The 13,482-nt window shown below is 42.3% G+C and overlaps 3 protein-coding genes across 4 annotated transcripts; 1 reads left to right on the forward strand and 2 right to left on the reverse strand.

Moving 5' to 3' along the window:
* Positions 1–4,559: 4,559 nt before the first annotated feature.
* Positions 4,560–9,227, reverse strand: LOC108163246 (venom dipeptidyl peptidase 4). Of its 2 annotated transcripts, none has more exons than XM_017298412.2 (6): positions 9,030–9,227; positions 6,950–7,044; positions 5,974–6,890; positions 5,174–5,910; positions 4,902–5,107; positions 4,560–4,837 (listed from the first exon to the last, which is right to left on the reverse strand). In XM_017298412.2, exons 1-6 carry the CDS (start codon positions 9,187–9,189, stop codon positions 4,721–4,723), a joined length of 2,232 nt encoding a protein of 743 aa, XP_017153901.1. In that variant the 5' UTR covers positions 9,190–9,227; the 3' UTR covers positions 4,560–4,720. The 2 variants fall into 2 exon arrangements, with proteins under 2 accessions (XP_017153901.1, XP_017153900.1); XM_017298411.2 differs by lacking the exon at positions 9,030–9,227 and adding an exon at positions 8,388–8,724.
* A 157-nt stretch (positions 9,228–9,384) lies between these two features.
* On the reverse strand, positions 9,385–11,237 carry LOC108163247 (GATA zinc finger domain-containing protein 10). The gene is made up of 2 exons (XM_017298413.2): positions 10,734–11,237; positions 9,385–10,664 (listed from the first exon to the last, which is right to left on the reverse strand). Exons 1-2 carry the CDS (start codon positions 11,045–11,047, stop codon positions 9,596–9,598), a joined length of 1,383 nt encoding a protein of 460 aa, XP_017153902.1. The 5' UTR covers positions 11,048–11,237; the 3' UTR covers positions 9,385–9,595.
* Positions 11,238–11,450: 213 nt separating this feature from the next.
* Positions 11,451–12,844, forward strand: LOC108163248. Its single transcript, XM_017298414.2, has 2 exons — positions 11,451–11,756; positions 11,816–12,844. The coding sequence occupies exons 1-2, from the start codon at positions 11,542–11,544 to the stop codon at positions 12,537–12,539; spliced, it is 939 nt and encodes a 312-aa protein (XP_017153903.1). The 5' UTR covers positions 11,451–11,541; the 3' UTR covers positions 12,540–12,844.
* Positions 12,845–13,482: the final 638 nt, after the last annotated feature.

Here is a 13,482-nt window from a genome sequence, read left to right on the forward strand (position 1 = left end):
AAGTTGTAGCCAGATATGCAGGGGATAATCTTTGGAAGTTGGTCTTTGCAGTTCAAACGGACATTAGATGTGGAACTGAAGTACTGCCATTCGATTGGAATTGAAAACCTGACCAAGACATTGAATTTCCCTGTTTATTTTCCACTTTTCTTCTACAAGAACGTGCTCTCTAACTTTCCAGCTCTTCTCGATGGCAATTTGAAATTCCATTATTCCCAAAAGAAAAAAAAACAAAAACACAAAACGCTAGTCAAAAATGCAAGCACGTGCTTTGTTTGCTGAATGCCAGAAAAGAACTTTAAGTAATTAAATAATGCAAGCCCAAAAATACTAAAGATAATAGAGGGAAAGTCCTGATGTTGGCCTAGAAAAATCTAGAAAAATGTCACGCGACCGCAAAAGCGTGAGCGTGAGCATGAGCATGAGCATGGGCATTCTTTCAGCATAATTTATGAGGTAGCGGAAAAGGCGGAAGGGCCCCGGGACTCGGGCCGTAATCAACAAACAAGCAGAATACTTGTACGCACATGTCGACACGTTGGGGAATATCAAAAAAGGAAGCAAAAGGCAGAACGGAGCGCCGCGACATAAATCTACTTTGCATATGAAGATGAATATGCCCGGGCGATTTGAGTTATGTGCCGCGCGTTACACATACGCCATGTTGTCAGACAGATTGCCACAAAGTGGAAAACTCCTCCAAACTCTAATTCCGCGCTAGAAAGTCCATCGACTTGAATAGAAAACCCTCGCAAATTGTTTTCTTCTTTTTTTTTACGAACACGAGATACATCGGGCGCACATGGCGTATGCTTTATTCATTCGCTTCATCCCCGGCTAAAGCTCAAACATCAAAGACCAGGGCAAGGCATAGGAAATTTATAAAAAAAAAACTCAAGTATTTTCCAATGATTTGAGTTTAAGGAAACAAAAACCCGTTTCATATCTCTTTCTCCATCTCGCAAAAAAAATGGGTAAAATTGCAGGAAGGGTTAATAAAAAAATATCTTCAAAGTATCTTTCGTATGCGGTGCTCGTCCCTTGGGAGCTTTCTTATGTGGAAATCATTTTCATTTGCCAGCTTTTTTCGGGTCTATGCATAAGTGTAAAGGGCGCGAAAAGATGCAAAAGAAAGTACAGAATATATTTGAAGTTTTTCTTAAGTAAAAAGAGACGAGTTCTTGGAAATATATATATTTTTAAGTGCATTCAAAGTTCGACTTTATCTTGTCCAAAATATTTCAAAAATTCTCTTGTTCCATTCAGGTTATTTACATATGAATGAACTGTGCCAGAGAACAGAACACATCAATAAAGTAATTTCAAATTAATTTTCTCCGGTTGGCGTGGAAATATTTTGTGTGACCCTCTTCAAGGGACTTGTCTTGCCCTCATTTTTATTTGATTTACTCGGGAATTTGTTTGCCTTAATTATTACACATTTTTGTTGTTTCCAAGAGGAATTAAATTTGAGACGTGCGATGGGTTTTTTTGCAGGAGATTGTTAAGATTTTTGTTGAGTAAATGTTAGATGTGGCAACCACCTAAAAATATTTTTCGCATAATTTTATAGATTTTACAAGAGCTTCCTTTTCATCTCTTCAGAGAGGACTCTATTTTCTTGTTCTAAAATATCTTCCATGTATATTCTGCCTGCCAAAGACACATTTTTCCACTGGATTTTCCCCTCTAATAACCTTTCAGTAGCCAGAAATCCTGGCAATTCTAATGTGCATTGATAGCTCTATTCATTTCAATGCAGAGAGCTTCATATGCACACACGCTGTTCTTTTTTATCCTCGAGGCAAAAATGGAGAGAAATAATATTCAAGAAACAAAAAAAAAATATCAGACCAGAGACATTGGAGCGGAGCTCCAGCTGCAGTCTGCCACAAAATCCCATAAATCTTTTTTCCTTTATTTTTTCTCAATTTTTTTTCGAAGCCAACATTTCTCTTTCAGCTTTTTGTTTCAGTTTTCGTTTATCGACTTGTTTTTCAATCTGTTAAATTGCATAAACACGGCTGAGAGAGTGCTGTATGTTGAACTGGTAAGAGAGGGGCATATGGTTATTGGTGTGTGTGTGGCATGCCATTGTTTTATCCGCGCCACAACCCCGCCACTCACGTCTCGGTCTGGTCTCTGGACTCTGTGCCACCTGTCTCGTCAGCTATGCATCGCTGCAGTTGTTCACCTCGACGTGTGGCATTATTAACGCTCCACCATGCCACAACACAAAAAGAACTGAAACAATAACCTACAATGAGAGCAAGAAATAAAAGCGCAGCTTGAGGGCTCGAAGCTTTAGATACCCTAAAATTTAGTCGAGACATTACTAAACCTGTATCTTTTGGTTGTATTCTTTTTAGAAACCACAAAAAAGTAATTTGTAATCGATGTTTCTTTAAAATCTATATTAAATAGTGATCCCATTTTAATAAAATTTCTTAGAAATATTTAAAAAACATCTACAACTATAAAAGGCTAAAGAAAAATCTCAAACTATGGCAATCAACTTTTGGGTTTATTTTCTTTGGATAATAATTTTTTTCGAATTATACTTTCCTCTTCAGCCATTCCTATAATATCTGCTATGTGGAGGAAAAAGTATATTCTGTTATAAGAGTTTTTGTAAATTGTTCTGATATTTTTTTTACTGAAATATTTATTAAAAGACTAATCGGAAAAGTCATTGAAAAGAGTTTGCGGAATTTTTCTAGTACTTTTCTGGATTTTTTATTAGTTTTTATACTGAAAGGTCTTTAAAGAGTTTTGGGCAATTATTCTAGTACTTTTTTTTTTAATATTTTTGAATATTTCCTGTTTATTATTTTTGGGTAGTATGTATTTCATGTATTTTATTCGAATACTGATCAACGGATATCTAGACCTCTCTATAGTCTATGTGGTGCCAAACATCTTGTCGTGTGGCCAGGGTATACGCACACAAACAACGACCATTTGTATTGGTGCCATTGGGGCTGGCGGTTGGGGGTTAACCAAATTAAAGTCGCCTTTTGTTGAATTCTCGCTTTTTCACAGTTTGTGCAACATTTCTCCGATAGTTTGTTGTTTTTTTAAATTAAGTTGTCAAGGTGGTAATCACTGCCGCACGAGTGACACCACCAGCAGCAGCAGCAGCGGCAGCAGCAGCGGCAGCATTGCGCGGAAATGAAATTATCTGACAGTTGTTTTCTCCTCTTCATGTTGTTGCTGTTGTTGCAGTTGGTGTCACTGTAGCGCTTCTGTCAGCGCAACCATAATTAAAAAAAAAAAGAAAGAAAGAAAGGAAAAATAAAAGGACAAAAGGGACAGCCGAGTCGTGCAAACTGTGGAATGACGTCCTTTGGGTCGTCCTGTAAGGGTTATATGTTTGCATGTGTTTGCATATGTACTGGGGAAATCAGTGGCGTGAGAAGGAGTATGCCCATGCGCCTTGGGGCATCGAATGGCGGCATCACTTTACATTGTATAGCATACGAGTATATAAATATATATGTTAACATTTGCGGGTATATTACTATTAGTTAATAATAATAATCTATATACAAGCATCTCAATATCCATCTGTACTATATTCTTCAATAAGTTATGAATAATTTTCAGCTTATCTCTGTTCACTAGAACTACAACAGACATATTTATTCCCTTAATAACCCATAAATTCCTCCAAGAAACCAAAGCCCCAATCCACAGATCCCTTTCCTACATTCCCTGGCGTTTTCACTTTATCGCAAAATTTATGATTAAATAGTTTATAGGCTTTTAATTTCCTTATTAACCACTACTGCGGAATGTCAAGGCCAGTATTGAGCCCTGCCTTGAGTCCTTAAATTCCCATTAAAGCTTGATCCCTGGCGGGAGTCAAAGGGTAAGAGGCGACAATTCCAACAAACTTAATCACAAAAATAGCACCCTTTCGAATGTCGTCCCATGTGTCCATGAACGCCGTCACAGCTCCCCTCCCCCCAGACGGAATCAATGAATGAAAACATCAAAGTCCACTAAGCCGCTTAGCTAACCCCAAATCCCATCTGCGTGTGCGGGACCATGTGACCGGTGCCGAGAGTTCTGGTCCAACTTTTAAAAACCAAAAAATAATAGTTTCGCAACGAATCCACGTTGCCTGCCTGCCCTGCCGGTCCATGGGATATGCCACACTGCCACGTGAATTTTTGCGCTCTTCAGCGGAAAGTTATTTATATCAAGGATAGGGTTACAGGTTGTGTGAAATATTCAGGATATTTTTAAATACCTCAATCCAACACGGTTATGCAATTGCAGGGGAACGTTATCCTCTTTGATTTGCTTTGCATTGCTTAAAAATAAACAAAAATCAAAGATTTCTTTGAAAGATTTTTAGAGGGCCAACAACAATTACCAACTATATACGCTATACGTCTTTAGAAGGAAGGGTAACAGCATATAATGCTAATGCTTAAATATTATATTTATTTCTTTCTATTTCCTATAATTTTTTTCAAATAAAAAATAAATTATTCCTAAAGCGCCTCAAATTGTATCTATCGTTAAATCAATAGGCAGATAAAAATACTCGATTAATGAACATATTTACAAATATAATTTATCTTCAGCATAATCCTTGAAGCGAAGCTTTTTGATTGTGCAAAAAAGGTTGATACAAAATAAAAAAATAAAACAATACAAAAAACATTTAGCATTGAAAAATACTTTTGACTAGAGGGAACACATCAGGCGCTTAGAGAGTGTCCTCGGATGGGACTTCCAGGTTGAGGCAGTTTATCCAGAAACGGTCAATGGTGTTGTACAAATGGGGCAGCGCATTACCAATGCTATGGTTCTCATCGGTATAGGTCTTTCGGAGAGTTTTCGAAATCATATATATTTTCAAAAGAAACAAAAAATGCAAGACCACGTACCTGCTCTTCAAACTGAATATCTGCCCGTTGGAGCAATTTGGCCAGCAACAGGGAATGCTGGTAGTGTACATTATCGTCTCCCGATCCATGAATCAATAGGAAGTCATGGGTATTAAAGTTTTCCAGATTCTGGAAGGCACTGCTCTCATTATATTTGTTATTCTCCTCCGTTGGCAGACCCATATAACGCTCCGTATATATTGTATCTGCAAGGACATGAACATATTAACATAATTAGAACGTGTTTGAATTTGATAACAGGATATACAAACCGTAATACAACCAGGAGGTTACTGGCGCCACCGACACGCCGCACTGGAAGATGCGTTTGTCATCCTTTTCGATGGTTTTAGCCGTCATATAACCGCCATATGACCATCCCCAAATGCCACAACGTTCGGCATCCACATAGGGTAGATTCTGTTGCATCCACTCGGTGACATACAGCTGATCCTCCACCTCGTGATCCCCCAGATCGTTGTTGACCGAAAAGAGCAGATCTTTGCCCTTGTTGCCCGTACCCCTGCCGTCGATGTACGCATAGATCGTATTCCTGGCGGTGGTCACAAATGCCTCGTAGCCCACCAAAAATCCATTGGTGACACGCACAGAATTCGGACCCTGATAGACCACCACAATCAGTGGATACTTCTTTGACTCATCAAAGTGGGGGGGCAGCGCGAGCTTGGCGTATCCAATGCTGCCATCTGCTAGAGTCACATTCAAGAATTTATAGCTCGGACGCTGTTTCTCCGCCAGTTTGGCGCGATACGCTGTATTCAGTTCCCAGTCGATTACCAGCGTGTTTGTGGTTGCCTCAAAGATGCGGGTATACGTGGGATTGGGGCCGCTGCAGGAAAGTGTGTAGTAGGCGAAGGATTTGCTGAAGGTAGCGCTGGCCGTGAGACATTCCTGGCCATCCACATCGATCTGATTGCAGCTCAGACAATCGTCGTTGCTGTAGACATGATAAACGGAGGGATCATTCGCCTTTGTGGCCTGGTAGTATCTAAAATAGAGATAAAACAGAGGTTATATACATCTCAGGCATATTATTACTACTTCTACTCACAATTTATCATTCACTTCATCGTATCCGTAGACGTTGAGCACCGTAAAGTTTCCTCTCGATTGCCAGCTGTTGACACCCGTCTCCAGATTCAAATTCCACACCTGATACCAATTGCCGATGTAGTAGGCAAAGATGCAGCTCTGTCCACTGCCCAGGCACTTGGGTGTGCTAATGTCCACCCATCCTTGAGGCTCCTCCAGACGTGTCACCTCCCCGCAGACACCCAAATGGCTGCAGCTCTGAATGGAGGACAGGTTCTGGCGACGATTCATCCAGGTGATGAGCAAATGCGTGTTGTTGGACCACACAACATTCTGCAGGATGTGATCGCTGCTCACAACATCAATGGGGGCGACAATACGTTGCATTGTGGGATCATTGTCGGTGACATCGTACACCCGAAGGCTTACAACGGGGTTCTTGGTGCCTGCCTTTGGGTACTTGAGATGCTCCTCCTGCGGATACTGATAGAAGGTGGTGTCCCCGTCTCCGTAAAGGAAATAATTGAAGGTCTCCACTTCGGTGTCGTTGAAGAAGCCAACGGCCAGCTTTGTGCCGTCCGGTGACCACCAAATGGCGCTACCGCTGCTCAAAACCTCCTCCTCGTACACCCAATCGGGCACACCATTATACACGATCCCATCCACGCCATCGTCCGTGATGCCAATCTCCAGATTCTCATTGAAATGAATGTACACATTATTCAGGTAGACATACGCCAGGCGATCCCTCAGCGGCGACCATCCACAGTACTGTAATTTCTCGCCCTTGTGGATCTGAACGGTCGTGTTCGTCTCGATATCATACACATCGTACTGGGCGATATACGAATGCCGGAACTTCTCTGTGAGATTGTGCCGAATGAGGATCTTGGTATTGTCCGTTGAGAGCGTAAATGTGGCACCCACATAATTGTTCTGAAATTCTATGAATTAGTTCTTTGTCTGGCGATAAGGTGGTACGATTTTTACATTACCAGAAATGAGGAATTCTGAAATATCACATCCGTTTTGGTGGCAGCATTAAATTTATGAATGGATCTGTCGGTGGCAGTGTAATAGAATTCTTCATCTGAAAAAATAAAGAAGAAATGCGGCTATCAGAATCTATACAAATCTTTTAAATGACACATTACGATTCATAGAGATATCTATTTGGTCTGTTTTTTGTTTTTAAACTATCAAAATGGTTGGCCTTTGATTGGTTTGCCCATTGCCAAAAGGCAAAAACCCCAAACAAATCGTACAAAAAATCTCAAAAGCCTTGCCAAATTTCAATTACTGCTGTGGATAAAAATCAAAGTACTAGTACATGTATTTGACATTTGATCAGGTGCCAGAAAAAGAAATAAACAAATACAAACTTTTTTGGAACTTTTTCAGGGCTATACTTAAGTGAAGTATCAACTAAAAATAAAAAAGGGGAACTTTTTACACGTATTATTGATGCACAAACCCTAATTTATGGTAAAAGCACTACATAGAAAACCGGGAACCCGACAACATCGCTCTCTAATCAAAAATCAAGTGTTATCAGTGCCAGTTAATCTCTTTGTGGAAATGCCCATTTGTTTTTTGATGCAATCAGCTCATGATCATTCATGAAATTCCCAAAATACATTTCACAGCCCGCCTCCTGACATCCATATTGACTTTTTATGATGAGATTTCGATCTCCCAACTCCATCCAATGCCTCTTCCAGCTGCCAGGCAGAGCGTGCAATGGAATTCATTGGCGGAACAAAAGTTTCGACAGTCAGATCATTACGATGAGATGTGTACTTCCACGAGGTATAAAGATAATTACACAATATACAACGATTGAAACCAGTTTGAAATTCGTACTTGAATTGTTTGGAACAAGTCTAGGTAAAAGATTTTCAATAACGCCACCCAGAATTTTACGTCAGAACTCCATAAAAGAATAGCAGAAAGAGAGAAGTAAGAGCAGTAAGAGTACGGGTTTTATCTCGACAGCAGTCATTATAGTAAACCGCAGAACCGGGCGATAAGAAGAGGAATACGTGTATCAGCACATTGCTAAGGCGACTAACTAGTGATCGTAATTCATCGAAGATTAGATTGTAGTCTCAAAATACAATGCCTATAATGTAATATAGGGCTCTTGAGAAGTGTGCAGAAATTCACAGCAACAATGGAACCCAAGGTTATACAATGATCAGGGCCTGAGTGAAAGTAATGCCAATAGGGAAATGACCCAACTCTACTACATGAATAGACTACATAATTGCGTTTTTGTTGATAAGAAAGGCAGCAGCAGCAGCCGCCGCCCGCTGGGCCATTGTCACTGATTGTACACACTCTGCTGAAAATTCCGCCCATGGGGAATTCTCAGGATGATACAAAAACAAGCAAACAGATAAACAGCACAATTCTGGGTCATCGAACACTAACCTGTTATCCAGGTTCCATTGAAACCAAGTAGACCCGCAGTGCCGGATAGGGCCTCCGTTAGGTCCCAGATCGTTTGATTCGCGCTGCTCTCCTCCCTCCTGTTGAACACAGCGCCCTGCGAGACGGACAGGCAGAGCAGCAGCAGCAGAACGACCCCCGTTAGATTCAATTTCACGTGCATTTTCGTTATTTTCCCCACTTGTTACACGCAAAATCAAGTGCGACTAATTCCCCCCTCTCAACGCGCAACAGCTAACACACACCGCACACGGCCAAAAGGCAAGTGAATCGGAATCAGAAATCAATTTAAATCATTAGCGCACGGCAATATAATAATGAGAGCGCGAGGGAGAGTGAGAAGATAACTGTAAGCCGCTCATTCAGCTTGCCGCCCTGCCAGATCGGTGCATTTAGGCATTTATTATAATTTTAATTTAATCGTTTTGACTCAAATTTTCATGAAGTGATTATTAATATGATATTAATATTTATATTATGATTATTAACATATTCCACATTTAAAATATTTTTCCCACCATTATGCAGCTGGCTGGCAACTCTGTGATCTCTCGATTGCTCTTGATCGATAATCGATTAAGTGTAGGCGCGCGCCTAAGTGTTTTTAAATATTAATGCATTTACCTGTTTTCCATTTGCCATTAAAACGTTTCAAGGGCACAGCATGGAGCGCTTCTTTAAGTTTCCAGGGGCTCTTTGTTCTCTGTGGTACAGCGGCGGAAACTGGATAAATATCAACAATCCACAGCAAGAGCAGCACAAACACATTTTTTTCCACCCGCATCTTTCGTCACGGTCGTTAAAAAGGGTTGTTTAATTCTTGGCTCCCCGAAAGCAACTGATTTTAAGGGGAGATTTCGCTTATACTAGTGATACAAATATTTAAATGAAATGCGCGGAAGAGCTGCCACTCTGGCGGCTAAACACTAAGATGTGGCAGCACCCACACAATTTATTTGTAGTGAATAAATAATACCCTTTTGCTTACTGTGTATATTTTTATTCTTAATCTTAACACTTTTGCTTGTTTGCATATATTTTAAATGTGTAGGGTATTAAATTGTATTAAATTAAATTGTTGGACACCAAATCGACATTAAAAAAATTTCAAAAATTTGACAAATATTAATGCGTCGCGGTCCTGAAAACTACAAACTCTTGATTAGCTTAAAAATATCCGAAAATTCTGCTCACTGCTGTGGCTGCCCGGAGTCTGGTTGCGCATGGTGCTTCTGCTGGGGCGGCTGAGGTCGGGAGTCCCACTGCATGAAGCGGTTGAGGATCAGGGTCTGATTCTCCAGTACCTTGGGGAAGAAGGTCTGCATCAAGTCCAGCTTCCGTTCCTCCAGCTCCAAACGTTGACGGGATATCTTTGTCTGTTCGGCGATCAGCTGGGTATTTCGACGCACCTCCTCCATGTAGAGGGCCTCCAGGGAGTCGGCCGCTAGGGTATTCGACGATCCAAAGGGACGACCGCGTCTCCGTGGTGCCGGTGCGGGCGAGCTCATCCCGACTGTACCTCCATTGGCATTGGTGGCCACACTGATTGTGTTGTTGCTGCTGTTGATGTACGCCACGGCGGTGATCGGCTGATGATTGATGGTCGGGGCGGTTCCATTGCTGCTGCTGTTTGTGTAGACACTTGGCTGCGGTTGCTGCTGCTGCTGTGATCCTGGCTGTTGGATCTGCTGCTGTTGCTCTGTGGGCAGCTGCAATGGCTGCTGCTGCTGAAATTGTTGCCCGTATCCGTGTTGAAATTGTGGCTGCTGCTGTTGCTGTTGGAGTTGCTGTTGTTGTATCTGCTGTGGCGTCTGCAGCTCGAGCAATTGAGCTGGCTCGGCTGGCGAATACTGTTGGAGTGGCTCCTGGAAGGGTATCGAACGATACTCGTCGTCCTCGTACTCCTGCTTCACCGCCTCATCGTACTGATCCGTAAAAAGTTCCGTATTGAAGCTCATGCCACCGCCGCCGCTGTTGTTGTTGTTGTGGCTGCTGCTGTTGTTGCTGTTGCTGCTGTTGTTGTAGAAGCTGGTGGCCGCCGTCGCCTCTGTGGTGAGATTGAGACCTTGCTGCTGCGGCTGGGGAGTCATATTCTCCCTGGGCGGAGTCATATCGCGATTGTTAAGCAGTGCGCCCGGGGGCAAGGGTTCGGCATCCTTCGGCCTGTGTAGGTTCTTCAGTATTCGATTGATAATGTCGTACTTCTTCCAGCGATTGGGATAACTGGTGGGATCCGACAGCAGCTGCTTCTTCACCGATCTAGCCCATACAGAGATAGCGTGCATTGAAATAATTTGAAAAGAGTGTTCCCTCGATTCACGGACTCACCTGAACTTGGCCCTCGTCTGGTTAACCTTCATCTGTATCTCCTCGGGCTTCACATCCACCCCGAAACGTTCGCGCAACTCCTCCGCCCACTGAGCAAAGAATATCGTATTCTTGCCATTCCGCGTCAGACGCCAGTTGTCGCGGCCCCAGATCTCGTAGAGACGCTCCTCCTCGCTAGGCGTCCAGTAGCGACGTGCCTTCTCCTTGGCCTTGCTCTCCAGCATATCCTGACCCCCGCACATGTTCAGATCCGACGCCTCGGCGTTGTTCTTCCCGCTGCCGGATGCGCTACCGCCACCACCGCCGTAGTCCATAGGCACCGCTGCAGGCTTAGTGCGTCGTTAGTTTGATGCAGTGTGTCCCACGTTCCCGTTTCCGTGTTCGCACGGAAAATTACACAATACTTTGATGCAGTCGGAATACTGTGAGGAAGCCAAAAAGATTTTTTGCAAAAAAAATCAACAACAGTGCTGATACATAGAACAAGGTTGCCGTATCTTCGTTAAAATACTCTTGGCGTTGCCACTTCCTCAGCAGCAAAGCAGTAAAATACATTTAATTTCAATAAAATGCAGTTTAATAGTGTTAAAAAAATTATCAGTAATTTTTAACAGATATATCCTCATTTTTTTAGATATATTTTCACGACTTTGTTATATTATTACACTTTGCCACTAGCGCGTTGCGTTGGTATTTTTCCCCATGTTTTCGGTACATTCTTTTTGGCATTTCCACGCCGACATCTTTTGGTCCTCAGTCACGTACAAAAATGTTTGGATAAATTGCACACAAATTAACAAAAATAAACATGAGCGGTGGAAAGCATATGCGGTTGCGCTACTATACCTCCATGGAGGAGGTCACCATGGTGCGGGTGTGGCGTGAGTTTCTCGACCTGATACCCTCGTACAGCGAGAATCTGCCCATCTTTCGGGACGTTTCACACAGCATGCAGCAATGCGGCATTCGGCTGAACAAACAAGAGGTTCGCCGTCGCATCAATAGCTATCGCAATAAGTATTTGTAGGTATAACACGCACTGCCACTGCAGATTCCACTAACATCTCTCTTGTCTTTTGCAGAACGGAACGGAGTCGCGTGGAGGGCAATCCGGAGTACACACCGGAATGGCGTCTGTACCAGATTGTAGACTGCCTTTTCAATCCTGAGCGACCCTCGGTGGACATTACCCTGGTACAGAATGTGCTCGAGTCGGCGGCCATGAAGGTGCGCAGCGAGCATCCGGATCTGCCGAACATACCTAGCTCAATGTCCAGGGCACCTTATGTGAAGTTCGATCGCGATCCGGACGGCTGTGCCTTCCTGGAGGGCCCATCACCAACACCGCCGCAACAGACCCAGAATCTTCCCGAAATGCTGCACTTTTCTCAGAATCCAGTCAAGACTGAACCCAAGCCGCTTGAGGCGGACGAAGCCAACAGTCCAACTTACGCAGAGAGTGCCATACGACGGACACCCTTGATGCCCGCCAATTATCAGCTGCAGCTGCCCTTCGAGGAGCGCATGGAGATGGGGGCGAATGGTCAGATGGAGTACGTTGGAAAGAAAAAGCGCGGACGCCGCAGCATTTTGCCGCGCATGGGACAGATCTCGCTGGCCCAATTGGAGGCCTTGCGCATGCAGAACGGAGAGCTGGAGCGGCAGAACGAAAACAACCAGATGGAGTTGGAGTTCAAGGAGCGGCAATACAACGAGCTAGAGCAGACCCTCGACCTCTGGATGCACCAGCAAGAGATGTTTTTGCTACACTTTGAGCGCCTGGGCTTCAAAAGCACGGAGGACTAGCCTCCCCTTTCAAACCCCTCCTCGTTGATCTATTGAATAGTTAGCTTTAATTGTGGGAAAAAAAACTCCAGTTCATACGATGTACAAACCACCTTATAGGCTATAGCGAACCGAAGATACGATTTTTTTGTCATTTAAGAACTAGTCAAAATGAATTGACAGCTAAACTACTTATAGAAGAGATTTCTGGAACTTTTAGTTTAATTTTCAGTTCAATAACTAATACTTAAGCTGTAAACAATTTGCAGGAAGCAAAATAAATATGTTTTAAGTTCATTTTTGATTCGCTTAAAATTTAAGCAATGAAGAAGTTAGAAAATGAGAAATTACCATATCATTTTTGGAGATATTTTTCTGAATAAATATGTAGATATATAAAACTTTTCGATCACCGATTATTATATATATTTCAAAATCAACATTTTTAAAGGGTTTATTTCGATCAGATCGAACCTTTATTTTATATTGAGTTGACTTTGCAGATATTTCTATCAATGAAAGTGTTCCAGAGAGTGAAGTGTGTGCTAGTAATCTCTTAGTTTAGATAATTATCTATATATTCACAGGCTTTTATTTTTGATCAGATCAATCTTTATATCCACGGCTATAGGAAATGGAATATCTCTTAAAATCGTATTGCCGCTGCTACATTCTACATGTATAATTTCGTTACACCATAAACTACACTACATCCATTAGATGTCCCTCAAAGACGTTCAAATTTAGGCAATCAAATGCGATTTTTTTCCTTTGATATAATAAGTTATTACAAAATATTCTTGCTTTTCTTGTGCTCGGCTAATCCCTTAAGTTACAGCTTAGTGTACGTGCCCCTAAAATTACTATTTTACATACTACATGGATTTAACTGAGGTCGTTGAGGCCTGCAGTAGAGCCATCTATCGGCCTCCTCCTTTTGGACCACCGCCCACAAAATTTTAAG

This window comes from Drosophila miranda, chromosome 4 (genome assembly GCF_003369915.1).
Source record: "Drosophila miranda strain MSH22 chromosome 4, D.miranda_PacBio2.1, whole genome shotgun sequence".
NCBI classification, from domain to species: Eukaryota; Metazoa; Arthropoda; class Insecta; order Diptera; family Drosophilidae; genus Drosophila; species Drosophila miranda.

What these genes read in the sequence shown, in the direction of transcription:
- LOC108163246 (XM_017298411.2), bottom strand. Translation starts at nt 8,568, where the DNA reads ATGCACGTGAAATTGAATCTAACGGGGGTCGTTCTGCTGCTGCTGCTC. An exon ending in CAATGGAACCTGGATAACAG is followed by an intron (nt 7,045 to 8,387) that starts GTTAGTGTTCGA and finishes TTATTTTTTCAG; the next exon opens with ATGAAGAATTCTATTACACT. An exon ending in AACCTCCTGGTTGTATTACG is followed by an intron (nt 5,108 to 5,173) that starts GTTTGTATATCC and finishes ATGTCCTTGCAG; the next exon opens with ATACAATATATACGGAGCGT.
- LOC108163247 (XM_017298413.2), bottom strand. Translation starts at nt 11,047, where the DNA reads ATGGACTACGGCGGTGGTGGCGGTAGCGCATCCGGCAGCGGGAAGAAC. An exon ending in CAGACGAGGGCCAAGTTCAG is followed by an intron (nt 10,665 to 10,733) that starts GTGAGTCCGTGA and finishes TGTATGGGCTAG; the next exon opens with ATCGGTGAAGAAGCAGCTGC.
- LOC108163248 (XM_017298414.2), top strand. Translation starts at nt 11,542, where the DNA reads ATGAGCGGTGGAAAGCATATGCGGTTGCGCTACTATACCTCCATGGAG. An exon ending in AGCTATCGCAATAAGTATTT is followed by an intron (nt 11,757 to 11,815) that starts GTAGGTATAACA and finishes TGTCTTTTGCAG; the next exon opens with AACGGAACGGAGTCGCGTGG.